Consider the following 25,896-nt stretch of genomic DNA (forward strand, 5'->3'; position numbering starts at 1 on the left):
CTCTTTCTGACTTACTTCACTCTGTATGACACTGTCTAGGTCCAACCACGTCTCTACAAATGACTCAATTTTGTTCCTTTTTATGGCTGAATAATAGTCCATTGTATATATGTACCATATCTTCTTTATCCATTCGTATGTCGATGGTCAGCCTCCTTTCTTGATGGGAGACTGTGGCAGGAGAGAAAACCAGACCCCACAGAAGCGCATCACGCCAAAGCTGGAAGGGACCGCAGGGCTGCCCTCCTGAGCAAAGGCTCTGGCGTCTACTTCCTGCATCACACTTTTTAACATCTTTGGGTACCATCTGTACCGTCCAACTCGTTTTCACAAACCTAAAATTTATTTTTAAAGGAAACTATATCATTACTCTAGGTGAATAACCATGAGTACAAGATGGTCCCCCAAATTAATATTCAAACAGTGACGTCAGCTCCCTGAGGGCAGTGGTTTGTGATTTATTGCTGTATCTCCAGAACCCAGAACAGTACCTGACATATAACAGGTACTCAGCATATATTTTTTGAATGAAGGGCCAGGTAAATGAGTAAATATAGAAAAGAATGTGTGACCTGGACAAGGAAAAGCAGGGACTTCCCTGGCGGTGCAGTGGGTAAGAACCAGCCTTCTAATGCAGGGGACGTGGGTTCGATTCCTGGTTAGAGAACTAAGATCCCACATGCCACGGGGCAACTAAGCCCATGCGCCACAACTGGAGAGCCCATGTGCTGCAACTACTGAGCCTGCGTGCTCTGGACCCCACGCACCACAACTAGAGAGGAGGCCGCGTGCTGCAACGAAAGATCCCGTGTGCCTCAACTAAGACCCTATGCAGCCAAATAAATAAATAAATAGTTTTTAAAAAATGAGGAAAAGTGAGTATTTGAGAGGCATGAAAGCCACACCTCCCCAAATGGAGGAGTCCCCAAAGTCTCCCCAAATGGAGACTTTCTTCTTTTTTTAAAATTTATTTTATCAAAGTATAGTTGATTTACAATGTTGTGTTAATTTCTGCTGTACAGCAAAGTGATTCAGTTATACACACACACACACACACACACACACACACATTCCTTTTCATATTCTTTTCCGTTATGGTTTATCCCAGGATATTGAATATAGTTCCCTGTGCTATGCAGTAGGACCTTGTTGTTTATCCATTCTTTATATGAGTCTGCATCTGCTAATCCCAAACTCCCAGTTCATCCCTCCCCATCCCCCCGCCCGTTGGCAACCACAGTCTGTTCTCTAGGAGACTTTATTCTTCATGTATCCATCGTGTCCAGGAGAGGGTCCTCAGCAAGGCTGCCCCAGTGATGGGACACATGCGTGTGGGGACAGACGCCAGCCCCCTCAGCCACATGTGGCCACTTCTGAGTCTGCCTTGCTGAGGTGGCTGCCTAAGGGGACTCTCTCCTTTACCGGCCCTCCCCGCCTTCCCCGCTGTGCTGGACAGGGCCGTCTTCGCAGAGGATGGAGTCACTGTCCCCGCCTGGCAGGAGCCTGTGGGAGTGGCCACCATGCCACTTGGGCAGAGGCCTGGCACAGGAAGCCTGACGTCATCCTGACTCACGGCTCAGGCGGGCTGGGGGTGGTTGTCACTTGTCACTCTCACACCTGCCTTGACCTAAGGATCATAGTCACACCATTCATTCCTTCCTCTCTCCCCGGAGCATCTGCTTGGGGTATGGGTTTGGAAGGAGGAGGGAGGACAACACAAGAACACAACACAACGCTTTGGGCTTCTGTGGAAGGGAAGTCGCTCTGCATGGGGCTGGGGGCCGGGTGGGGGCAGGGAAAGACCCAGAAACCCAAAGGCAGGAGGCTAGTGACACGTAAACAGCCATCAGAATAGATGGTTACAAGCAAGAATGACACAGAATCATCATTTGTTCCAGTTGGGTATTTTAATTAAAAAAAAAAAGGTGAGCCGCAAACTTTGCTTGATAGTGTCGGCTCTGTAACAGCCAGGCCAGGGAGACAAAGCCCCCCAAAACCCGAGTATGGTACCATCCCCCCATCCCCGGCCCCTGCTGTCCCTTTACCACCTAGTGAAGAGGGTCATCCCTCCGGGACCTGCGACCTGTGGGGCAGCCAGTGCAACGGAGACCCCTTCTCACCCGTTTCTCCACCCACGTGTCCCGACCCCTGCCTCGTCTCTGCTGGGAAATGATGGTCCTTGAGGAGGTGGCAGAGGGGGAGAGACATCCCGGGGCCATGACTCACCAAGGGTGGGGGCATCTTTAGTCAGAGGAGAAGTGGGGGTGGGACTTGGGTTCCATCTTCTTCCCACTCTCTCCTTACCCCGAGCTTGGGCTTTCACCCAGTGATGAGGGTGGGCGTTTCCCTAGTTCGGGAATAGGGGAAAGAGGCTGAGGGGAGCCCCTCCTTCATGGCTAAGTCAGGCCTCCTTGAGCCTGTGTTCCAGAGCTGAAAAGGGGACACCCCAAAGCCAGTGGCATTGATGGGGGTACATACATGTAGTCACCTTGGGCGGAAATCACTGGTCCTGGCCAGAGCTCTGGGCAGGGCAACTGGGCACTGTGTCGCTAGCGCAAACCTTTGCCAACACACTCCCACTCCCACGTGGGACTGCAAGGTGCACGCCATTCTCCCCAGGAGGGGAAGAGGCTCAGCCCGGTGTGGGAGTCCAGGGGCTGCAGCCCCTACGCAGCTGGACTGAATTTCACCCCTGAGCTAGGATCCCAGCTGGCCAGTCCTCTCTGCTCCTCCCCGTGGAGCTGGAAGCCCATGTCTCCCAGCAGAGCAGGTGACACCAGCCCCATGGGTCAGCAAGACTGGACCTGCTATCCTTTCGTGTGGTCTGTAATTTACCCCTGGAGTCAGCCATTGAGTCATTTGCCGGGCTGATGCCAACGATCAGGGCCCGTATCAGTCGCTGGGATCTGTGGCCCAGACTCCTCGGCTCTGTTGTGGGCTCTGCCGCATCAGCCTCCAGACTGGCCTGGGAGGGAGGGATGGAACATTGCAGGTGTCTGGGCACTGCCACAGCCTCAGAGCCTCGGAACCAGTGTAGGTGAGCAGTTGGTCTATTATACGCTCCCATCTTACAGGTGGGAACACTGAGGCCTGAGAGGGTGAACTGCCCCAGGACTCTTTGGAGTCCTTGCGGCTTCTATCCCCCGCATCCCCTCTCCTTCGCAGCACACACAAGCTACCAGCTCTGTCTCCATCAACAGGTGATGCTCCAACACACATACACATCAACACACTACGGGGAACAGTTTACAGTTTACAATCCAAGTGCAGGGCTTGGGGGTCCACGATGGGTCCTAGTGGTAGCCCTCCAAGACAGTCTGGACCTAGGGGTCTGCAGTAGGGCTGGAAGGGTCTTACAAAGGGCATAGAGTAGTGACTCAGGGGAGTGGGGGCCTTGGGGGTTGGGTTCTGAAATCCCATGCAGCTAAGGTGGGGATGGGGGTGGCTCCCACTCCAGGGCACTGTCCCCACGTCCCTGAATGTCCCTGCTTTGGAGGAGTTCAGCTGCCAACATCTCTTGCCCCCGTACAGGGGCCCAGATACCCCCACACACACCTGGGGCTCACCACATCCGGCCCCAGGGCTGGCAGCTGAGTTGGGGGCAGGCAGAAGGGATGTGGATTAACTAGCTTCCCAGTCTTACTGCTCATCGCCTTGCTCCAGTCCAGTCCTGGGTCCCTGCTGTCCAGGGGCTCCGCTGCAGGCCTAGGGAGGACTGGGGGGGGGGGGGGGCGGGGAGTGGTGGGCGGAGAGAGTGGGGGAGGCAGATTCTGGTAGTTCTTCTCCCTCTTCCCCTTGGTGAGGCTCCTGAAATTCCCACAGGGCCCCAGGGAGAGCCCAGCAGCGTCAGCAGAGTTCCCCTTCAGAGCTGGCCTGCGACTTGGGGAAGTGCTTCACTCTGGGCCCCTGGGGTTTCCCTGGGCTCCGGGGGAAGAAGCCTTGTCCCGCTAATAACTGGAAAGTCGTCACAGGCCCCCTGCCTCCCCCCATGCCAAGGCCCAGAGGTCCTCCTCATGCCAGCGCTTAGAGTCTTGGGCTCAGAGGACAACGCTCTGGCCTAGCTTGGTCACTGAGCAGCTGCAAAACCCCGAGTGCTGGTCTCAGCCATGAAACGGGGGAGGGGGAGGGGAAATAAAGCCCCTCTGGCCCAGGGTCTCTAAGCAGAAGAGAAAAGGTACATCAAAGCACGGCTCCCCATCCTCCAGTGCGGAAATCATCCGTGGCAACAGACAGAAGTCAATTTTTGTTGTAGCAGATTCCTAGGAGGGGGGAAACCCTGGGAGGTTAAGGGAACAGGGAAAAGGGAGAGCAAGCGGGGCGAGGGGCACCACGGGCTCCGAGGTCTCCGGGGATGCGGACGTGTATCTATCTGAGTAGCCGGGTGCCCGAGGACCAAGCGGCGCGAAGCAGGTCCAGGGGTGAGGGCACTCAGTAAGAGTCCTGGGGCGCAAAGGCGGGAGGGGGGCGTTTGGACAAACACCTTCCCTTCGGAGCTGGTGCCCGGCTTCCTCTCCCAGTGCCCCCCCTCCCCCAAACCGGTCCCAGCCACGGGCCCGCCCAGCCTGCGCCCCGCGTGAGGCGGCGGGGGCGGCGCCGGCGCCTTCCTGCTTTGCCCATGTATGGTGACCCGGGAGGCCGTCCTACGGCTACTTAAGCCCTAGCGCTGGAGAGGGCGTCCGGAACAGACGGTTCGGGTAGCGCGGCCGCCGCGGGAGTCCGGAGCGTTCTCGGGGAGAGGGGGAAGGAGAGGAAGAGGTGCGGGAATAGGGGAGAGGAGGCTGCCCGGGGCCGGCAGACATGGGGCTGGAGGCGGCGCAAGAGTTGGACTGCACGGCGCTGGGCGCGCTGCTGCGGGAGCCGCGGGAGGCTGAGCGCACGCTGCTGCTCGACTGTCGCCCCTTCCTGGCCTTCTGCCGCCGCCACGTGCGCGCCGCGCGGCCGGTGCCCTGGAACGCGCTGCTGCGCCGCCGCGCGCGCGGCGCCCCCGCCGCCGCCCTCGCCTGCCTGCTGCCTGACCGCGCGCTGCGGGCGCGCCTGGCCCGCGGGGACCTGGCGCGGGCCGTGGTGCTGGACGAGGGCAGCGCCTCGGTGGCAGAGATCCAGCCCGACGGCCCGGCCCACGCTCTGCTTGCCGCGCTGCTGCACGAGACCGACGCCGGACCCACCGCCGTGTGCTTCCTGCTGGGTGAGCGCCGGCCCGCCCTCGTCCCCCGTCCCGTCCCCGACCCGCGCCGGGCCCTCCCGGCTAACCGTGTCTTGGTCCTTCTTGCAGGAGGCTTCGACAGCTTTCAAGCCTGCTGCCCCGATCTGTGCTCTGAGTCCCCCGGCCCCGCGATGCCACCCGAAAGCAGCCGCTCCGACCCCAGGGTTCCCTCGTATGACCAGGTGAGTTGAGATCAGGGCTCCTTGTCAGTGTCATGCAGGGTAGGCGCCTCTGGGGAAAGAGTCTGCCATTTGTGGATGTAAGAGTCTATCCATGTCCACGGTCACCTAAGGGTGTGTGTGTGTGTGTGTGTGTGTGTGCGTGTGTGTGTGTGTGTTTCCGCCCCCAAATGGGAGCACACCTTCGTGTGTGCCTGGCGGGCATTGCTGGTGTGCATCTCTGTGAGTCTGCGTAAGTCCTGTGAGCAGCAAAATTTGGGGGTTTGAGGGGAATGTGTGTATCTTTGTGTGTGTATCTCCGTATGTCCCCTTGGGTCCTCCTGGTATTCCGGAGTCTGATCCTTAGACAGGGATCCTTGGCTAAGAGCTCCTCTTGCCTGGGCCAGTCTGCCCTGTCTCTGTCCCGCTGGTGTTCAAGCCCTTCAGGCTTGGGCTGAGACCTCACCACTGTCCCTCCCCCTTCCCGTGCAGGGTGGCCCTGTGGAGATCTTGCCCTACCTGTACCTGGGCAGCTGCAGCCACTCGTCGGACCTGCAGGGGCTGCAGGCTTGCGGCATCACAGCCGTCCTCAACGTCTCAGCCAGTTGCCCCAACCACTTTGAGGGCCTGTTGCGCTACAAGAGCATCCCGGTGGAGGACAGCCAGATGGTGGAGATCAGCGCCTGGTTCCAGGAGGCCATTGGCTTCATTGGTAAGAGGCGGGCCTCAGCCCCAGGACCTGTTGGAGCTCCAGGGGAAGGGGCTGGGGCACCTGTCTCCTTCCCTGCCCACCATCCCGTCTGACCCCCCTCTCCCATTTCCCTCGCAGACTCGGTGAAGAACAGCGGAGGCCGGGTGCTGGTGCACTGCCAGGCGGGCATCTCGCGCTCCGCCACCATCTGCCTGGCGTACCTGATACAGAGCCACCGCGTGAGGCTGGACGAGGCCTTTGACTTTGTTAAGCAACGCCGGGGAGTCATCTCCCCCAACTTCGGTTTCATGGGGCAGCTGCTGCAGTTTGAGACTCAGGTGCTCTGTCACTGAGGCTGGGTCCCACCATGCTCGCTCCCCCAGGGCAGAGGCACACAGAGCTGCCTGATTCCTGGGGACAGTGGGGGTCCCAGTTCCCCACTGTCCCCCTCCCCTCAGGGAGATCTGCCCTTTCCTTGGAGTTCAAAAAGCCCCCAGGTGGGCACGCTGGGTGCAGGGATGCTGGACTTTCTCACCTGGTGCTCTTCTGCTGGGGGTTTGAGGGCCGGCCCTCATTCCTCATTCCGGAAGGAGGATGGAGGGCGTGTCTGCTTCCGTCCTCCCCTGTCCTCTGACAGAAACCAACTGGACTCTACACCCACGACTCCCGCTGGTCCGATCACCACGTTGGAGCCCTTGGCAGCCGAGGGCTCTAAGGAACAAGCTGTGAAAACCAGGAGCCCTGTGTGGCGCTCGGGGAAGGGATGCGGTGCTGTGTCTGGACCTCTCGCTTGCGTGCGTACGTGAGCGTTTCACGCCTGTGTTGGCGCTGGAAAGTTATTTGTGTTCAACTGACATTTAACACTCCCTCCCCCACTTCCTCCCAGCCCTGTGGGCGGGGGTGGGAAACTTAGCACTTTATATTTATACGGAACATTGAGGATGTGTCAATAAAATATTGTTTTGTTTAAGAAACAACTTCGCAAGTGTCTGACCTCAAGTCAGTGCCTGGGGAAGTGCTCAAAAGCTGTTTCTTTTCTTTTTTTGGTGTTTATTTATTTATTTATTTTTGGCTGCGTTGGGTCTTCGTTGCTGCGCGCAGACCTTCTCTAGTTGCAGTGAGCGGGGACTACTTTTTGTTGCGGTGCGCGGGCTTCTCATTGCGGTGGCTTCTCTTGTTGAAGAGCATGGGCTCTAGTCGTGCGGGCTTCAGCAGTTGTGCCGCACGGGCTTAGCTGTTCCGCAGCATGTGGGATCCTCCCGGACCAGGGCTCGAACCCGTGTCCCCTACATTGGCAGGCGGATTCCTAACCACTGTGCCACCAGGGAAGTCCCCCAAAGCTGTTTCTTAATCAGACCTTCCCTTCCCTTGTGTGGTGGGGTCTGGGAAATGGAAGGAGGAAGGTGCAGGGGTGACCTCACCGCGCAGCCCAGTCCTCCCTGTGCTGGTGTCCTTTCCTAGGCAGCCTTCTGTCTCCAGAGCTGAAAGTGATGGTTTCTGGGAGGCTGGCTCCAGCCTTATTCCAGTTAACATCTTTGGTCCTGTGGGGGAGAAGACTGTGTTTACCATTCAGAGCTGGACTCGGCACTGCCCTGGTCAGACCCCACTTCCTTTTTGGAACATGTGGATGGATGTGTGTGCGTGTGCGTGTGCGTGTGCGTGTGCGTGTGTGTGCAGCCACATGTGTGGCTCTTCCTCTGGGCGTGGGTGTCTATTGGCCTGCACACACCTATGTGTCCCAGATGTTCCTACATGCCTGCATGTCTGCGTGTGCCTGTGCGTGTGGCTTCCCTGGGCTGTGTGTAACGTGCGCCCACGCTGGGGCAGTGCAGCCTGTCACCTCTTCTCCCACACCTCCGGGCTGGGTCCCCAGGCCTCAGAATGCCTTTCCCTGCCGGGGGTCATGGCAACCCCTGATCCAGAGCTCCTTCCTGTCCCCAGAAAGCACGTGGCCTGGTGTCTGGTACGGAGGACAGGTCACCTGGGATGGGCTTAGTCGTTTTTCACACCCATCAACTACCACGTCTTCACTGAACATTGGTTACGTGGCCAGCGTGGACCGCCGATGAGACATGGGCCCAGCCTGAGCCAGAAGTGGAGGGTGCTGGAAAGGGGGTGCTGTGATTTGCCCGAGAGCAGGGGGTGCTGAGGCCCTTGAGGACAGCTCAGCGTGGGCAGGTCCTGCATCAGCCTCCACTCGGATGCTCCAGCCACTCGGAGTGTCATCTGGCTAACTGTTTTGTCCTTCCAAACTCGGTGCAGGCGTCCCCCCTGCAGAATGGCGACTGTCGCTGCGGGTGTTCTGAGCGCCTGGCAGGGCGCGCCTTAGGAGGGCAGTGTAGTTTGACAGTCAGGGGGCCTGTCTTGCTTTGCTTCTCTGTGTCTTAGTTTCCTTGTCTGTAAAATGGGGTTTTGTCATTAGCTCCCACATCTTAGGGTGGTGTTGAGGGTTACTCCAGTCAATCCAGGTAAAGGCTTAGCCCAGGAAATGTTAGTTACTGAAGGTCCGAGAAGCGAAGGTTTTCAGGTGCGTAGTTGCCTGGACGCTGGTGAGGGCAGGGCCCGTGGTCTGCTTGGCCCTGTGCCCAGAGTCTGGCAGGCGTGGGTGCCCACTCCACGTGGCCGAACGAGGGACAAAGCCTGCCCGCTGTGCCTCGTTCCCTCTACTCTGGGGGTGTGTGAGGTGCTCCCTGGCGGGGACTGAGCAGAGCTAGGGGTTGTTATCAGGGCTTCTGCAGGCCCTGAGTGGGTCTGTTTGGACCTGTCCACAAGGCCCACACCCAGCTCGGGGAGGGTGGGGGGCCTCTGGGGCCCTGAGTTATCGGAGCCTTCCCGCGCCCCAGCTACTTCTCACACGAAACAGGACCGGTGGCTGAGGCCGCTGTCCATCGCCCCTCACCCCTGCCTCATTGCATCCTGTCTCCACCCCACCATACTGCACCCTCCCCTCTCCGTGTTTTTAAGTTGGCCTTTCAAGCAAACTGCGTTTCTTTCCCTTCCTCCCTTCCTTTTAAATTTATTTATTAACATTTTAAAAATTGTGGTAAAGAAGATGTAACAAAATGTGCCATCTTTACCATTTTTAAGTGTGTACTTCAATAACGTTAAGCCTGTTCACTCACATTATCGTGAAACAGATCTCCAGAACTTTTCCATCTTGCAGAATTGAAACTCTACCCGTTAGACAACAACTCCCCATTTCCCCCTCCTTCAGCTCCTGGCAACCACTGCTCCACCATCTGCCTCTGAATCTGACTTCTCTAGATACCCCATGTAAATGGACTCATACACCATTTGTCCGGTTGTGATTGGCTTGTTTCACCGAGCACAGTGCCCTCAAGACAAACTGGCTTTCTTAACTACGAATCTGTTTCTCTACCCGAGCAGGGTGACTATGATTGTTTACCGAGCACTCCTCCGAAGCAGTCAGCTCTGTCCATCCCTACGAATGTTCACACCCTGCCTGGGCAGCTGGGCCACCTGTCTTCATCACGTTCTCCCCATGATTCTGACCCCTACCTTTTGAGAAACAGTGGATTCCAGCCAGGGCAAGATGCCGAGTGACCTCAGCTCTGTCATTTCCCTTCACTGGACGTTGGTGGGGAGGGTGTCCCCAAATCCTTCAACTCCAGGATTTAAATCCAGGGGGGCCCTTGGTGGCCAGGCTCCGAGGATGGGCCTTTTGAGAGGCCAAGGGGTACAGAGGAGGGGGAATATGGGTAAGGAGCTTTCATTCCTGCACCTGGGAAATGGGGCTAAAATGCCGATTTTGTAAGGCTGTTGTGGGAGTGACAGGGGTAGCACCCATGTGAGGGTCTAGGTACCCAGAAGTTCCACTTTTCCACAAGGCAGACTCCTCTGGGGGTGCTGGTTGTCCCTGGTGTTCAGTTTGTGGGTTTCACTGCTCCCGGTTCTTGTGATTGTCTACTGGCGTGTGTGTACCACAATAAAAGCTTATAAAAACGTAGTGAGTTTTTCAACAGTCAGACTGGGGGCGCCTCAGGGTCTCAGGCAGTCTTCCCCACATGTGAGCACAGGGCAGGGGCAGGAAAGGGGTCTCCCCAGGTTTGAGGATGAGGTTCCACCCAGCACTGCCGTCTCTCACTTTTCTGCGACGTTTCTCTGCCCCCTGGTGGTGGGAGGGGACCTGAGAAGAGATACACCCCCAAGTGGGACCCCCCCCACCCGCAGCGTGCCTAGCGCGTGGCTTCTCCCCACCCTCTCGCCCACTTCAGCCGAGCCGGGAAGGATCTGACCAGGATCCAGAAGCCTCGGGCCAGGGCTGGGAGGGGAAGCGCAGGCAGCAGAGGGCGGGGCTGCAGGTGGGGTTGATTGGGATGCGCTGCAGGTGAGGGCTGGAAAAGCTGCTATTTAAGGGGGGGGGCGTTGACCATAAGTTTGTAATTAGGCTGCCTCATCTCGTGGGAATTGCTGCTCCTGCTAGCTGAGGGGCCAGAGCGGCCCATCTCCGGCAGCATGAGCATAGGAGGCCTCTGGCCATGGGTGCTGGCTCTGCTCTCTTTGCCCGGTAAGTGGGTTGCCTCGCCCTTCTGCCCCTGTCGTTTTGGTTCTAGCCTGCGGAGGCCTGAGGGCAGCCAGAGGGTGTGGCTGGAGCCCGCAAGGGATGGGAATTCATATGCATGGGTCAGAGAATGGGCTTCCAGGGATGTTCCTAGAAGCCAGCTCCTGGGGGGCCGGGGAGGACCTCCGGAGGATGCTGGGAGCAGAGGGCCTGCCTGGCAGGAGAGAGCAGGAGTGACGCTCCAGGCGTTCGTGCTCTGCTGGCCATGCCAGGCTTGCCCAGGCTGAGCCCGTTTCCAGACCCCTGGGCTGACGAGGGGGGCAGGGGGCAGGGTCTGAGGCTAGCCCGCACCCAGCTGTCAGCGTTGGAGACTGAGGTCTGTCCCCATCTTCCTCTCTCTTGCTGCCTCCCCTGCCTCATACACACCCAGACACTTGGAGCCTGGGGCTGCCTTTTGAAGTCCAGTCTCGGTCCCGCTAAGGGAGCTCCTTCCTCAAAGTTGCCCAGGCTTCAGCAGCAGGTGGGGCTGACAGGGGAGGCCAGGCGGGCTCCCAGGACTCCCTCCTGGAGACCTATCTTTGTGAAGGGCCTGGGTCTTGCCGTCTGACACCCCACTCCCACCCCACCCCACCCCATGTCCTGTCATCCTGTGTCACCACTGGGGGCACTCTGGCCATCGTGCATATGTACCTGTGTGTCTGGGCCAGGTTTCATCCTAGGAGTGCCCTCGGCCTCTCGCTGCCCAGGAGGAGTCTGTGGGACCAGATTCGCAGAAGACCTCACCCCCGAGGGGACCCAGACGTCTTGGGATAAGGACATCCCTGCAATTAACCAAGGTGCGGGCACTGTGTCTTCTCTTGGGGTTTGGGGTATGAAGTTGTCCATGTGGCACGTGAAAACTGTGCTGAATGCTGAGAGCAGAAGAAGCTGGGAGGAAACGTGCCAGCTTTCTTAGTGGGTCTTGGAGAGTAATGGTTCCACGGGCAACTTCTTTTTTTTTTAAATTTTATTTATTTTTTATACAGCAGGTTCTTATTAGTTATCTATTTTATACATACTGGTGTATATATGTCAATCCCGGTCTCCCAATTCAGCCCACCGCCACCATCACGGGCAACTTCTTAAGTCTGCTTTTCTGCATCTTCTCTACTGGGTTGTTACTTTTATTAGGAAGGGGGAACACCAGAGGTTTATGAAACAATGGAGAGCCCCGTACTTTTATCAGGCCGGGTCTGTGTTGAATATAGTCATTAGTAGCTGTTTGGAAACAGGTCAGCCAACTGGTTCAGGATGACCTGCAGGTGTGAGGCGCCGGTGGGGGGAGGTCCAAAGACCAGGAAGCGTGAGTCTCTGGCCTCCCTGCCTGGGGATTTCAGCTGAAGAATGAGAACATACAGATAACCTGGGACAAAGCTAGTAGAAATAAAGACTGGAGTTCAGAACGGGGTTGGGGGGTAAGGGGTAGGGGATGGGAATCTGCCGCATGTGGTCTGCGCCTCCCCTTCCTCTGTGAAAAGCTTGAGCGGGGCCGTTCACCACCTTTAGGTCACTGTGGCTGCTTCTGGCCATCTCCAGGCCAATCTGAGGCCTCCTTGGCATTGCTTTCCAGCTGCTGTGGAGGATTCTCTCTGCTAGGGCTGCTGGTGGCCCAACGACCTGGGAGCCTAGCATAGTACCCGCCATAACGCCCTTGACAGGGAGGCCCACACCCTCCCCAGCTGCTGGGAATGTTGGATGCTAAGGCCTCGCAGCTGGAGACCCTCGGCCAGGGATACCTGGGAAGCTATGCCCTGCCCTGCCCAGGGCAGCCCAGCCACAGCGACTCATACAGGACGTGGGTCTGGACCCATGCCTCCAGGTGGGATGAGTCTGTAGTGCCGCTTGGCGTCCAGAGCTCCTATGGGGTCCGGCTGGGGCTCTTCCCCAGCGCTCTCCACCTCTCCCTGCTCCCACCGTCAATCACCTGCCGATGGATCCCTGGCTCAGGCTCTGCTTCTAGGGAACCCAACCTCCAGGATGCCAGGCGCTCTTCTAAGGTTCCTGCTGGGGCTGATATCCTAGTAAAGAGGCTGTGGAGAGGGCTGCCAGCTGTGGTAGAAAACGAGGCTGGGGGGAGGGGGAGGGGGAGGGCAGGAGCCAGTACCCACCCTCCTATGGTGGTGCAGGCTGGCGTTTCTGTCACTTGCCACTCTAAGGGTCCTGAGTATCACACCGATGGGTAGGGGGTGAGGTGGGCTGGGAGAGCCCAGGGCGTGTTCTGAGGAGTGTGGCTTGGGCTGGAGCAGAGGATGAAGACAGCTGGAACAAATGGCATCTTCCTGAGAGCAGAGGGCCTCAGACGCAGGAGCTGGGACTGGATTTTTTTTTTGGCCATGCCATGGGCTCACATGCGGGATCTTAGTTCCCTGACCTGCGGGCGAACCCATGCCCCCTGCAGTGGAGGCGTGAAGTCCTAACCACTGGACCGCCAGGGAAGTCCCTGGACCTGGCTCGTGTGGCTCTCAGGACAGGTGCACCTTCTGAGCAGGGGAAGGGTGCGATCAGGCTGAGAAGCATTGCACACGTTTGTAGACTGGGACTCAGGGGCTGTGTGACAGCCTCAGAGCCCGAAGGAGGATGGACCCTGGGGTTGCTTGGCTTGACAGCCAAGGTCTCTCCTGGGCCTGTCCTCGAGTCTGTGCTGTGGAGGGCATGGACCCACACACGCCCCTCCCTTCCTTCCCAGGGCTCATCCCAGAGGAAACCCCAGAGAGCAGCTTCCTCCTCGAGGGGGACATCCTCCGGCCGGTGCGTGTGAGCATGCATACACACACGTGGGTGTAAATAACCTCACAGGTAGTGTCAGAGACCTTTGAGTCCACCCCTTGGCATCATGGGGGGGTGACGTTTGAGGGATCCACCTTTGTTGCTCGTAGCTCTTCTTGCCAAAGTCAGAGCGATTGTTCTGCTAGGAATAAGCCAGCCTGAGGGAGGGTGACCTCTGGAGTGGTGGCAGCAGTCAGCCTGAGAGGGCTTCCTGAAGGAGGGGGTTTGGACTTTCAAGACCCAGCTTGCTACCCTACCCGGGGGAGGTGCTCAGGGAGTATCAGGACAAAGGAAGAGGTAAGCGCAGGTTGGCAGAGTGGCTGGTGGGGCTATAGGGAGGTGTTTGTGGGGAACATCGGTGGTGGGAGCGATGGACTCGGGACAACGGAACAAGAAGTAACACAGGAACCATCCTGCCCAGGGGTGGGGGCAGGCTCAGAAAGGGAGAAGCCTGGATGGGAATCGGGGCGACTTGCATTGCCATCTTCTAGGAGACACTTGCCTAAATTGGGGCGAGGGTGGGCAGAAGACTCCTGAATAGGACAGTGGCCTGGTGTGAGCTAGGCTGTGCTCCTGGTCTGAGGCTGTCCACTGATGGCATAGCATAAGGCTGGGCCGAAGACTGAAGGCCAGCCTGGCGCAGGGCAGGAACCCCCGGGGCAGGGCGAGGCCCCTGTTCCCAGTCACCCGGTGAGTGCCGGGGATAAAAGCAGGATCCAGTAAAACCTTTGGTACCAGTGGGGCAGGACGTGCTGGGGTGCTCTGAAGCCCAGGCTTCAGAGTTGGCAGAAGAATAAAGAAAGTTGCTAAGGCCATGGGTGTTGCCTTAGAATCAGCCCGAGGAGGACCGCGTCCCCATCTTCCCACCTGCACGTTCAGAGGAGCTCGGTGGGCTGCTGTGCTCCAGGAAGGAGTGCGGGGGGCGCTGCTGGTGGAGCTGAGCCCCTCTGAACTAGGCCCCCTGGGGTGCTGGGATTCCTAGCCAGCCTCTTCATTTTGTCTTGTTTGTCCTCTTGATAGAGTAAGTTGTAAGTTCTATGTTATGTAGAAGAAAGGGCTGTGCTGTACGTCGTAACTCAGGGAGCTGGCCCGCTGACTTCCCAGCTTCTATCCCATTTCTAGTGACCAGCTATGCTCATGTACCCAGGGGGGTCTGCGGCTCACATCTTTAGGGCTCCCATGGCTGGAGGTGTGGCACTCTTGGGGGCGGGAAGCTTGGCTGACCGGGGTCCCTGAGCCGCCCTCTCTCCTCAGAGCCCTTTCCGGCTGTTCTCGGCGACCAACAACAAGTGGCCCAAGAACGGCGGCGTAGTGGAGGTCCCCTTCCTGCTCTCCAGCAAGTATGGTGAGTGAGCCAGCCCCTCCTTCCCAATGCAGCCCAGGCTCCTCTCTGGGTTTTTGTTCCCTCTTCCCCTGCCTCTCTGCGCCCCTTCTACCGCTACCACCCAAGTAGCCCTTCTACCAGAAGCCCTTCTATCCCTGCTGGCCCCTGAGCTGGGAGGCTAAAATCCTGGAGGAGCTGATGGGAAAGGTACATCTAGGGACTGTCTGATCCATTTCAAGACCAAATGGTCCAGAGGACAGTTATCTGCCCAAGGTCACACAGTCTGGAACCCTGCTTTCTTCTCCCCACACCGTCGCACCGCCCTTTCTAGACATTCCGTTTTGGGGGAGTGACCTGAAGCTTGGTTCCCTCCCCAAGTGCAGACTTCCAAGGGGCTGCGAGGGCTCTAGGGGCCCGGCTGGGGTGTCAGCCAGGGTGTCTCCTCTCCAGATAAGCCCAGCCGCCAAGTCATCCTGGAGGCGTTTGCTGAGTTCGAACACTCCACGTGCATCAGGTTCGTTGCCTACGAGGGCCAGAGGGACTTCATTTCCATCGTCCCCATGTCTGGGTAAGTGCTTCTGGGTACGTGTGCAAGTGTGTGTACTCGTGCATGTGCGGGGTGAGAGCCACAGCTGTCTTCAGTTCAGCCTGGAATTAACAAAGCTGTGGTCAGAAACCTGTGTCTGGGCCTCTGTCCCGGGTCCAGAGGACCCCTGCCCTTCTGAGTGGTTTGCCTAGTGTGAGCTGGACCTACGGATACTCAGGGCAGGAGGTGAAGGAGACGTGGGCAAGGAGGTACTCGACTCTCCTTTAAAGAGCCCTCCACTCCATCTCTGGGGAGATGTTGTGGCCTGGGGACTGAGTGTAGGTTTCATGAGACAGACCTGGCCTCAGATCTGGGTTCCACAGTGCAGGAACCAGGGGACTCTGGAACGTCCCTTCACTTCTGAGCCCCTTCTGCCTTCTCTCTGCAATGGGGGTGATGGCAATACCGCATTCCTAGCTTGCTAGGGGCCTAAGAGAATGTGGGTGAGAGCTTCGACTTGGGGCGCCCCACATGGGGACATTCACGTCATGAGCTGCTTCCGTCATCCACATTAGTATTGGCTCCCACCAACTCCTCTCAGTGCAGGCTGCAAAGGGGGTTCCAGGCAGTCAGGGGACTTGGGGCCAGCAGGCTCGGGACTAAAGCCCAGGATGGGGACTAGCTGTTGGTGCTCACTTATCCCAGGTCTTGGGAGGAGGGGTGAGGGTCCTGGGTCTGCGGATTCTCTGGGCTGGTGCCCACCCAGCACTCTCATGGCCCTGCAGGTGCTTCTCGAGCATAGGGCGCAGTGGAGGGATGCAGGTGGTATCCCTGGGGCCCAGCTGTCTCCGGAGGGGCCCAGGCATCGTCCTGCACGAGCTCATGCACGTGCTGGGCTTCTGGCACGAGCATTCGCGAGCCGACCGGGACCGCTACATCCGTGTGAACTGGAACGAGATCCTCCCAGGTGAGCGGGGCTGTGAAAGGCCAGGCTAGGCCAGGGGACTAGGGGGTGGCGGGATGGGAGAGGTAGTCCTGCTGGGAGAAGGTGGCAGGAGGCATGGTCCAGGCCTGAGGAGTTGCCCGGCTATTTGGGAGTGGTCGTCCATCTTCCCCACTCCCTGCCTGTCTCCCATGGGGAAGGTGGGGTTCCTGCTTGCCTCCGAGACCTGGAGAATAGTCCAGATGCTGCAGCTCTGGGCCCTGAGCCTTCACTGCCACCCACCGTTACCCTGAGCTAGGGCAGAAATTTGCTGTGCGCCTCGTTTCTCTTCACGGACACCGGCAGTTACCTGAGGATGGAGTTGATGGTCTTAGGAGTCTCGCTCGCTCATACTCAGCTAGCAGCCCCTCATGCTCTGGACACTGCTGTGTGGAGTCAGGGCGGGGACTGTGTTCCAGCCGGGGCGCTGAGCCGAGACGGAAGTCCTGGAGGTAGTGGGCCAAGCGTCAGACGCAAGAGGCGCAGGGCAGTCCCGTGCGGCTTGGTGTGTGTGAGACGGGTGCTGATGGGCACCTGGGACAGAAAGTACAGGGAGGCCAGGCTCTGAAAGGTGGCAGTGGGAAAGCTGAGTCTGGTCTGGGGTATGGTGCCGGGGATCTGACTCCAGCAGTGCAGGGACCCTGACCTTTGGCAGAGGGGGACAGCCTGCTGCAGGAGGTGAGGGGAGTCCAGACAATCGCTTTGTGAGGGAGGGGAGCAGAGGAGGTAAGTGATGACTTGGGTTTGGGGGTATGGAAACAGAAGATTTGGAAGGCTTCCTGTAAGCGGAGGCTTCTGGTGTGAGCGCCTTTGCTGCTGCTGCGGGGTTAGCCAGGTGAAATGGTCAGAGGTGGAGCCCAAGATGCATGCACGGATGCCCTTCCACTCCAAGAAGGGGATGGGAAGATGGGTAGCACCTCTCAGTGGGACGGAGATTGGAGCTTGAGATCAGAGATCAGTCTGGGTAAGTGGGGAGGAGACAGTGACACCATAGCCTGAAAATAGACTATAATCCTTTTAAGTACTCATGGAGGGACTTCCCTGGTGGTCCAGTGGTTAGGACCCTGCGCTTCCACTCCAGGGGCACGGGTTCAATCCCTGGTCATGGTGCGACCAAAAAAAAAACCACTTAAGTGCTCATGGAATTCTTGTAAAAACTTATGATAGCCATAAAAACTTCAAATTTGAAAAAGTAGAGTTAATACAGTTTGATCATGATGTAAAAAGTAGAAACTAATAATAAATCAAAATGAAAAACTTTATCCAACTGGAAATTAAAATTTAAAAAACAACAAATCTTTCTTTTAGTTATGAAGTAAAAGAAATTGCAGGAATTCTTCAAACATAAAAACACATTAGAACCAATGGTTCACAGCTAAAGCAATGCACAGGGAAAACGTGTAGACAAATACTTACATCAATAAACAGAGAGAACAAATTAGGCATTTCAGGGCTTCCCTGGTGGCGCAGTGGTTGAGAGTCCGCCTGCCGATGCAGGGGACATGGGTTCATGCCCCGGTCCGGGAGGATCCCGCATGCCGCGGAGCGGCTGGGCCCGTGAGCCATGGCCGCTGAGCCTGCGTGTCTGGAGCCTGTGCTCCGCAACGGGAGAGGCCACAACACTGAGAGGCCCGTGTACCGCAAAAAAAAAAAAAAAAAAAAATTAGGCATTTCAATCCAAGTTAAGAAAGAAATGAAAGCAGGAGGGAATTACTGAAGGTAAAAGCAGAAATTAATGAGTTAGAAAACAAACAGCACTAATAAACTGAAAAGCTGTTTTGTTTTTGTTTCTTAACAATAAAACAAGTTAAACACCAGCTACCCTAATGGAAAAAATTGCCTAAGAATGGACAAAAATGAGAATACATTTGTACTTAGTTAATACGTACAGAACAAAATGCTAAAATATGCAAACTAATAACAGTAATTAACTGGAGGTGGGGAGGCGGGGACTCAGGAGGAGGTGGAGTGGGAGATTGAACTAAGCACTCTACTGGGCAGGTATTTTCAGGCAGGTGATGGGATATAAAGGGGTTGGAATTCCATTTTAGTGGTAAGGAGGCTGCTGGTGACCATGGGTGGGTGTGGAGGTGGCTGGCTGGGTCTGGGGGGTTTGGAGGGTGCAGCTCTTCTTTCAGAGACTCACTGTGAAGGGCAGGACTTGACGGAGGGAACCTAGCCCCTCCCAGGCCTGGAGGAGCCAAGTGCCAGGGAGAAGCAGGTGCTCTGGCCGATGGCAAAGGACTGGACTCCACACCTGGGGGTGGGGGTAGGGGGTAGGGGGCGAGTGCTGTTGGCCCGAGGCAGGGAGAGAAGGTGGCTTTGCTTCTGGGAACGGGCTATCCCCACCGCACACGATGGGCTCAAGGGCCTCTAAGGCTGGGGTGGGGAGTAGGCACTTCATCTCGCCGGAAGGGGGCGTCCAAGACACTCTTTGCAGCGTGTGACGTCGTGGAAGCTGCAGGTGGTATAAAGATAGTCTCGTACAAGGTAAGCTTGAGAGGAGGAGAAAGGTGGAGAGAAGTCTTAGGGGGCGATGGGGGGCCACCACCAGGTCCCTGTGCTTGCACATCAGCTGGTGCAGGTCTGGAACCCTCCCAGGGCACGGAGGAGACAGGGATCAGGGATCAGTGGCGGGGGTGGGGAGATGCACATCTGGCTGTAGTTTGGGACCCCTAGGCTCAGGTAGGTTGTACATTTCCAGAAAGCCCCTATCACCTACCCTTCCTGCCCTGGCCCTCTTCCCACATCGTCAAGTATTTTTTCAGGCTTTGAAATGAACTTCATCAAATCTCGGAGCAGCAACATGTTGGTGCCCTATGACTACTCGTCAGTGATGCACTATAGCAGGTGAGGACCCCCTTTCCTTGCTTCCTTCCCTCTGCGCTGCCATGCCAGCTCCTGCCGTGGTCTGGACTCAGGCCCCTGCCTGCTTGGGTTTCAGGCTCGCCTTCAGCCGGCGCGGGATGCCCACCATCACGCCGCTCTGGGCCCCCAGTGTCCAAATTGGCCAGCGATGGAACCTGAGCGCCTCTGACATCGCACGGGTCCTCAAGTTTTATGACTGCAGCCCGCTTGGCCGTGATCCCCGTGCAAAAGGTGAGTGACAGGGGACAGAGTGATTTGGGGAGCCAAAGGAGGCTCCTGTGTTGAGGTGGTGTGAGCGAGGGTCGGGTGCTAGGAGGTGAGGCTGTAGAGATGAGCACGGGGAGATCACCAGGGCCTCACCGCAGGAGATGCAGAAAACGCACGTGAAAAAATTAACCCTCACTGGTGATTATAAAACTGTTAGATATAGGAATAGAGGTCACTTTTTTAAGTTTAACGTACCTACCAAAAACCCAGAGCAAAACTCATTTTTAATGTCAAAACATTAAAATTGGGACCAAGACAAGTTTTTCCACTATTGTCCCATCTATTCAACAATGTAGTGAAAGTCTTAGCCATTGTGGTATGACAAAATTAAAAGTCTGAGGTTTGGGAAGGAAGCAAAAATTGCCGCTATTCATAGATGACTACATTGAAAGCAATCTATAAACAAATTACTAGAACTAATAAGAATTTTAAAAAGTAAATATAATCAATATATAGAAATCAGTTTTATTTCTGTATATCAATAGTTAGGAAACATAATTCTTAAATATACCATTATAATAGTGAAGATAAAGTTCTAAGGAGTAAATCTGACAGAAGCTATATAAAACTTTATGGAAAAAACCTTATTACAATCGTTAAAGAATACTTAAGTAAATACAGAGATGTATCATATTAAAAGGAAGACAATATAAAAATGTAATTCTCTACTGATCTACAGACTCAATAAATTCCCGCTGAAAATCCCAATAAGTTTGGAGATCTTGACAAGTGAGTCTAAAATCTGTATTAAAAATGCAAAAAGCCAATAATAGCCCAGACACTCCTGAAGAGAAAAAAGTGGAGGGACTGCCCTAGCAGACATGAAGTTATGTAGATTATAAAATGTCTTTATATATATATATATAGCATATAAATGTATAAATGCATATATTCATATATGTACACAGAATGTATATAAAATACCTTTATATAAACGTGTAGCATTGGTACAAGGGTAGATAATTGCCCACTGAAACAGAATGGAGAGTTCAGAAATGAATCCTCCTCAGAAGTGGACACTTGATAAAAGGGCATTGATCACTAGGGAAAGAATAAGGTAGCCATTAAATAGCTCTAAAGACAACTAGTTATCCATTTTATTTTTTTATTATTTTTTAAAAATTTATTTTATTTATTTATTTTTGGCTGCGTTGGGTCTTTGTTGCTGTGCATGGGCTTTCTCTAGTTGTGGCGAGCAGGGGCTACTCTTTGTTGCCATGCGCCGGCTTCTCATTGCAGTGGCTTCTCTTGTTGCAGAGCATGGGCTCTAGGTGCATGGGCTTCAGTAGTTGTGGCACGCGGGCTTCAGTAGTCGTGGCTTGTGGACTCTAGAGTGCAGGCTCAGTAGTTGTGGCACGTGGGCTCAGTAGTTGTTGCTCGTGGGCTGTAGAGTGCAGGCTCAGTAGTTGTGGTGCATGGGCTTAGTTGCTCCACCACATGTGGGATCTTCCCGGACCAGGGCTCGAACCCGTGTCCCCTGCAATGGGGGGACACTGCGCCACCAGGGAAGTCCCTAGTTATTCACTTAAAAAAATGAATTTCTAATTCATGCACAGAAATTCTAGTTGTATACAAGACTTCCATGTAAACCAAAAATACTCTAAAACTTTTTAGAAGAAAATATAGTAAAATGTCTTCATGACCTTGGAATAGGTAAGGATTTTTAAAAAATAAGACAGGCAACATGAGACAAAGCTGGAACAATTAAAAAATCCAACTACATTGATCATAATAAATACTATTTATTAAAAGACATAAAAGTGAAAATACAAGTTACAGATCAGAAGAGAATTTTTGTAACTAATTGTACTCAAAGTATATTAAAAAAAACTTTTAGAACTTAGTAAGAAAAAACCCCACAAAGTAGAAAAGGCAAGAGACTTAACAAGCAATTCACAGAAGAAACCAAATTGGGAAACCCAAGATATTCAACATCATTAATAATTGGGGAAATGCAAATAAAGACCACAGTACCTTTTTATACCCCCTAAATTGGTAGAAATTTAAATGTCAGATACTACCAAATACTAATAAGAATATGAAGCAGTGATAACATTCATACTCTGCTATAGGAGTGTAAATTGCTGCAACCACTTTGGAAAACAATCTGATATCTTATGAAGTTGAAGTGTATATACCCCATGACCCTACTCCTAGGTCTTGTTGCATGTGTGTACCCCCAACTCCAGCCATAGGCAATCACTAATCTACATTCTGTTTCTATAGTTTTGCCTACTCTGAACATTTCATATAAATGGAATCATACAGTATGTGATCTTTTGTGACTGGCTTCTTCACTTAGCATCATGTTTTCAAGGTTCGTCCATGTTATCGTGTTGACCCTTGATCAACGTGAGTTAGAGGTGCTGACCCTCCATGCAGTCAGATCTGCCTATAACTTTACAGTCAGTCCTCCGCATCCTCGGATACACCAACCATGTATCGTGTAGTACTGTGAATATTTTATTGGAAAAAAAAAAAATTCACGTATACGTGGACCCATGCAGTTCACAGCTGTGTTGTTCAAGGGTCAACTATACTTCATTCATTTTTGTTGTTGAATGATATACCACATTTTGTTTATCCATTTATCAAAGAATCTTTGGGTTATTTCTACTTTTAGGCTATTATGAATAATGGTACTGTGAACATTCATGTATAAGATTTTATGTGGACATATATATATATATTTTAGATGTTGGGGGTAGGAGTTTATTAATTAATTAATTTATTTTTGCTGTGTTGGGTCTTGGTTTCTGTGCGAAGGCTTTCTTTAGTTGTGGCAAGCAGGGGCCACTCTTCATCGTGGTGCGCGGGCCTCTCACTATTGCGGCCTCTCGTGCTGCAGAGCACAGGCTCCAGACGCGCAGGCTCAGTAGTTGTGGCTCACGGGCCTAGTTGCTCCACGGCATGTGGGATCCTCCCAGACCAGGGCTCGAACCCGTGTCCCCTGCATTAGCAGGCAGATTCTCAACCACTGCGCCACCAGGGAAGCCCCGGGCATATATTTTCTTTTCCTTTGGATATATACTTAGGAGTGGAATTTCTGGGTCCTTTGGTGACTCCATATTTAACTGCTAAATTGTTTTCTAAATTGGCTGCACTATTTTTCATTTCTACCGGCAATGTATGAAGGTTCCACTTTCTGCAAGCCCATGTCAACACTTATTCTTCTGATTATAACCACCGCAAGTGGGTGTGAAGTGGTATCTCATTGTAGTTTTTTTTTTTAATATATGTATTTATTTGGCTGTGCTAGGTGTTCGTTGCAGCACGGGGGATCTTCGCTGCTGTGTGCGGGCTCTTTTTATTTGCGGTGTGCGGGCTCTTAGTTGTGGCATGCGGGATCTAGTTCCCTGACCAGGGATCGAATCTGGGCCCCTTGCATTGGGAGCACAGAGTCTTAACCACTGCACCGCCAAGGAAGTCCCTCATTGTAGTTTTGATTTGCATTTCCCTAATGACTTTGAACATCTCTTTATGTGCTTATCGGTCATCTGTATATTTTTGGAAAAATGTCTGTTCAAGTCTTTTGCCCGTTTTTCAGTTGGGTTGTCTTACTGGTGAGTTGTAGGAGTTCTTTATATATTCCAGATACATGTTCCTTATCAGATATATCATTTGGAAATATTTCCTCACGTTATAGTTTAACTTTCTAGATGGTGTCCTTTGAATATAGACATTTAAAATTTTGATGTGAAGTCCAACTTATCTATTCTTTTATCACTGTATTTTTGGTGTCATATCTAAGAAGGACTTGCCTAACTCGAGGTCATGTAGATTTAATCCTATGTATTTTGCATGTGACTATCTAGTTCCAGCACCATTTCGTAGACTATTCTTTCCTATATATAATCTCAAATATTACATACCTTTTGAAAAATAAAAGGACACGTGGCAAGAGCTTTGTGGGTAACTATCTGAGGCTTGACTAACATGAGGAACAGAATTGAGAGGTGGCTAGAAGAGGTCATGGGTCAATGGAAAGTTTATCAAGATGGTGGACACACAGCAAGTTTGGATACTGAAATAATGACCCAGTGGAGAAGCGGGAATGGATTTGGGGTGGGGAGGCAGAAAAATATCTAGAACATTCAGGGAGGAGTTGCTCTTGTTGGGAGCTTCCTTGGACCTAACGGGAAGGAAGAAGATGGGAACAGATCCGAGTTCACATGCAGATGTTGATGTGCAGATGGGGGGCTCCATCCCAGGCTTTGGTGGCATAAAGAGTGAGGTGAGGTCTCCAGCTGAGAGGCTGGGGAGAAGAAGATGGATGTGAAGGAAAAGGTGTGAAGCTGCTGACTGGAGAGCAGGAGAGGAAACCCGTGAGAGACACACGGCCGGGCCACGGGTGGTGCTGGGCTGCTGGCGGAGGCGTGGTGTAGGTTAGTCACCTGGTCCTCTAGGACTGGGGTGTTGTGGGCAGTTCTGACAGAGGGGGAGGTGCCTGGGGATGTCTCCAAGGGAGGGGCTGCACCGAGGGCTGTGGAACCCATGCCAGGTGAGGAGAGGGGTTTGGAAGTAAGGAGGCTGTGGGGCAAGAAGAAGGGGTTTGGGGGCACAGCGGGGCTGAAGGATCGTGATAGTGAAGCGAGTGGGCTGGAAGTAAAGGAGGCGGCCGTCAGAGGGTGGGCAGCCGGGACCCGTGACTTTAGCGGGTGTGGTCTTGGCAGGTCCAGGCAGGGAATGGGCTGTGAAGTCACTGGTTGAAGCGTGTCAGCTCAGATTGGTCAGTGTCCTTGCATGGAAAGTATGGCTCATCGGGAAGCCTTTGGTGGGTGAGCAGGAGTGACAGGGATGAGGGCGGTGCTGAAGGGGGGCTGGGGCCGACTGGCCGGATAACTTGGGCCTGAAATGAAGAGTCTTACAAAGCAGCCGGTGGCAGCCAGCTGTGGTCCAGGAGGGGCAGTGAGGGGCCAGCAACACCCACCCCACTGAGCACACGGGCCTGGTCGTGCTCACCTGTGTCCTGCTGACGCCCTGGGTTTGGGTATAGCTGCAAGTGTAGGAAAAGTTCTGGAATAGGCCTCGGATATGGGTGAGAGCTGAGGTGTTGCCCTGTACAGAGCAGCCCCGGGTGGTCTGGGTGACAGGGGCTGCAATGCTAGATCTGGGGTTTGACCATCAGAGCAGCCGGGGGCGTGGGTGGGAGGTCATGGAAGATCCCAGTGGCCTGACCTTCTGCTGGTGACCTCTGGGGCCAAGCGGGGAGGGAATGGGACGGCTGTGTGGTCCTTGTCTCTAAGGGGGAGTTGGGAGTTCGCGTCTCGAAGGCATTGGGCAGCAGCACCGCAGGAGCGTGGCGGGTTGTCGCGTCCCGTGAGCTGAGTTCTCGGTCACTGTGAATGAGGCTGAAGGGGGCTCTGGCTCTCGCAGCTGCCACGCACTGTCCCTCTGTGATGCTGGGACGTAACCCATCTTTCCTCCTCTAGGGCTCCAGACCCACAGCGATGGTGGGAGCCCCACTCCCGCGTCTAGACCGCACCTGCAGCAGCTCCTAAAGGCACTGTTGGCAGAATCCAGGAGCCCTGGCCCCGGGGGCTTCGGGGCTGAAGAGAGCCCACGTGTGTGGGAGCCCCCCGCCCTGGGGAGTTCTGGTGTGGAGGCCTCTGCAAGGCCCCCCCAGCCCCCAGCTTCTTCCCTAAGGTCACGGCCTGGAGCAGTGGTTCCTGGCATTGCCCTGGAGCAGTCCTGGCAGGTCCAAGTGCCCGCTGTACCCCCAGACCCATCTCTAGAAGCAGAAGACCAGCCAGCAATCGTCTAGGCTATTTTGGGGAACCCTGCTCTGCCAGGAGCCCGTGCACCCAGAAAACGCTTCATAAGGACACCCAGAGGTCAAACCTGTGGCTTCTGCCCCCAGGTGGGAAGGGCATTCTATGCTCAGCGTGGCCAGGTTGTACAACCCTTGGCCCCTCTAGGCAGCACCCCTGTCTTCCAGCCCCTCTGGCTACCCTGTCTAAGGCCCAGGCCTCTCCCTCTGCTCCTTGCTTCCCTGTCATGTTCCCCCAAGAGCTCCTGGGGACAGAGGGACCCTCTAGGTCTGTCGGGGGAAGGCAGGCCTGCCGGGGGATTTCTGACTCTGCCTGCTGCCATCTCCTGTCCCAGCCCTGGGGGAGTCTGGGAATGGGAGATGACCTCTCCAGGGCTCTAGGGACAGGGATCTGGAGGGGTGGTCCTCCCTGAAGGCCTCTGGGACCCCTCCTGTAGTTGAGGCCCAGCCCCCCAGCATGGGCTAAGGGTACCTCTCCCTCTCCCTCGGGTCGGCCCTGGGGGAGGGGCACCCAGTGGCTGGGACCCTGGGAGCAGCCTCGCTCCCTGATGTCCGAGTGCTGGGAATGTGGCTCTGCAGCCAGAGCCTCCAGCCCTGCTCTCCAGGAGGCTTTCAGAACCCAACTTCCTCCCCTGCCACCCAGGGAGACGAAGAGGTGGCGGCCCTCCAGGACTGCACGTGGGAAACGGCCAGAACCCGAGGACCCTGAAGTCAGGGCTCAAAGCTGCTGTCACCCCGTGTTGCTGTCTCCAGGAACCTGGTCTCTGTCCGACACCTGCC

General features: G+C 54.8%; 2 protein-coding genes across 2 annotated transcripts; both read left to right on the top strand.

Annotated features, from left to right (window-relative positions):
* Positions 1–4,797: 4,797 nt before the first annotated feature.
* Positions 4,798–7,232, top strand: DUSP2 (dual specificity phosphatase 2; the record flags this gene model as incomplete). Its single annotated transcript, XM_079940808.1, has 4 exons — positions 4,798–5,185; positions 5,273–5,385; positions 5,854–6,073; positions 6,191–7,232. 4 exons carry the CDS (start codon positions 4,798–4,800, stop codon positions 6,403–6,405), a joined length of 936 nt encoding a protein of 311 aa, XP_079796934.1. The 3' UTR covers positions 6,406–7,232.
* Positions 7,233–10,528: 3,296 nt separating this feature from the next.
* ASTL (astacin like metalloendopeptidase) lies at positions 10,529–25,110 on the top strand (the record flags this gene model as incomplete). The annotated part of the gene is made up of 9 exons (XM_079941687.1): positions 10,529–10,580; positions 11,282–11,410; positions 13,300–13,361; positions 14,634–14,724; positions 15,154–15,271; positions 16,015–16,196; positions 18,980–19,061; positions 19,156–19,310; positions 24,779–25,110. The coding sequence occupies 9 exons, from the start codon at positions 10,529–10,531 to the stop codon at positions 25,108–25,110; spliced, it is 1,203 nt and encodes a 400-aa protein (XP_079797813.1).
* Positions 25,111–25,896: the final 786 nt, after the last annotated feature.

The sequence above is a fragment of the Stenella coeruleoalba genome (genome assembly GCF_951394435.1).
Source record: "Stenella coeruleoalba genome assembly, chromosome: 13".
Taxonomy (NCBI): domain Eukaryota; kingdom Metazoa; phylum Chordata; class Mammalia; order Artiodactyla; family Delphinidae; genus Stenella; species Stenella coeruleoalba.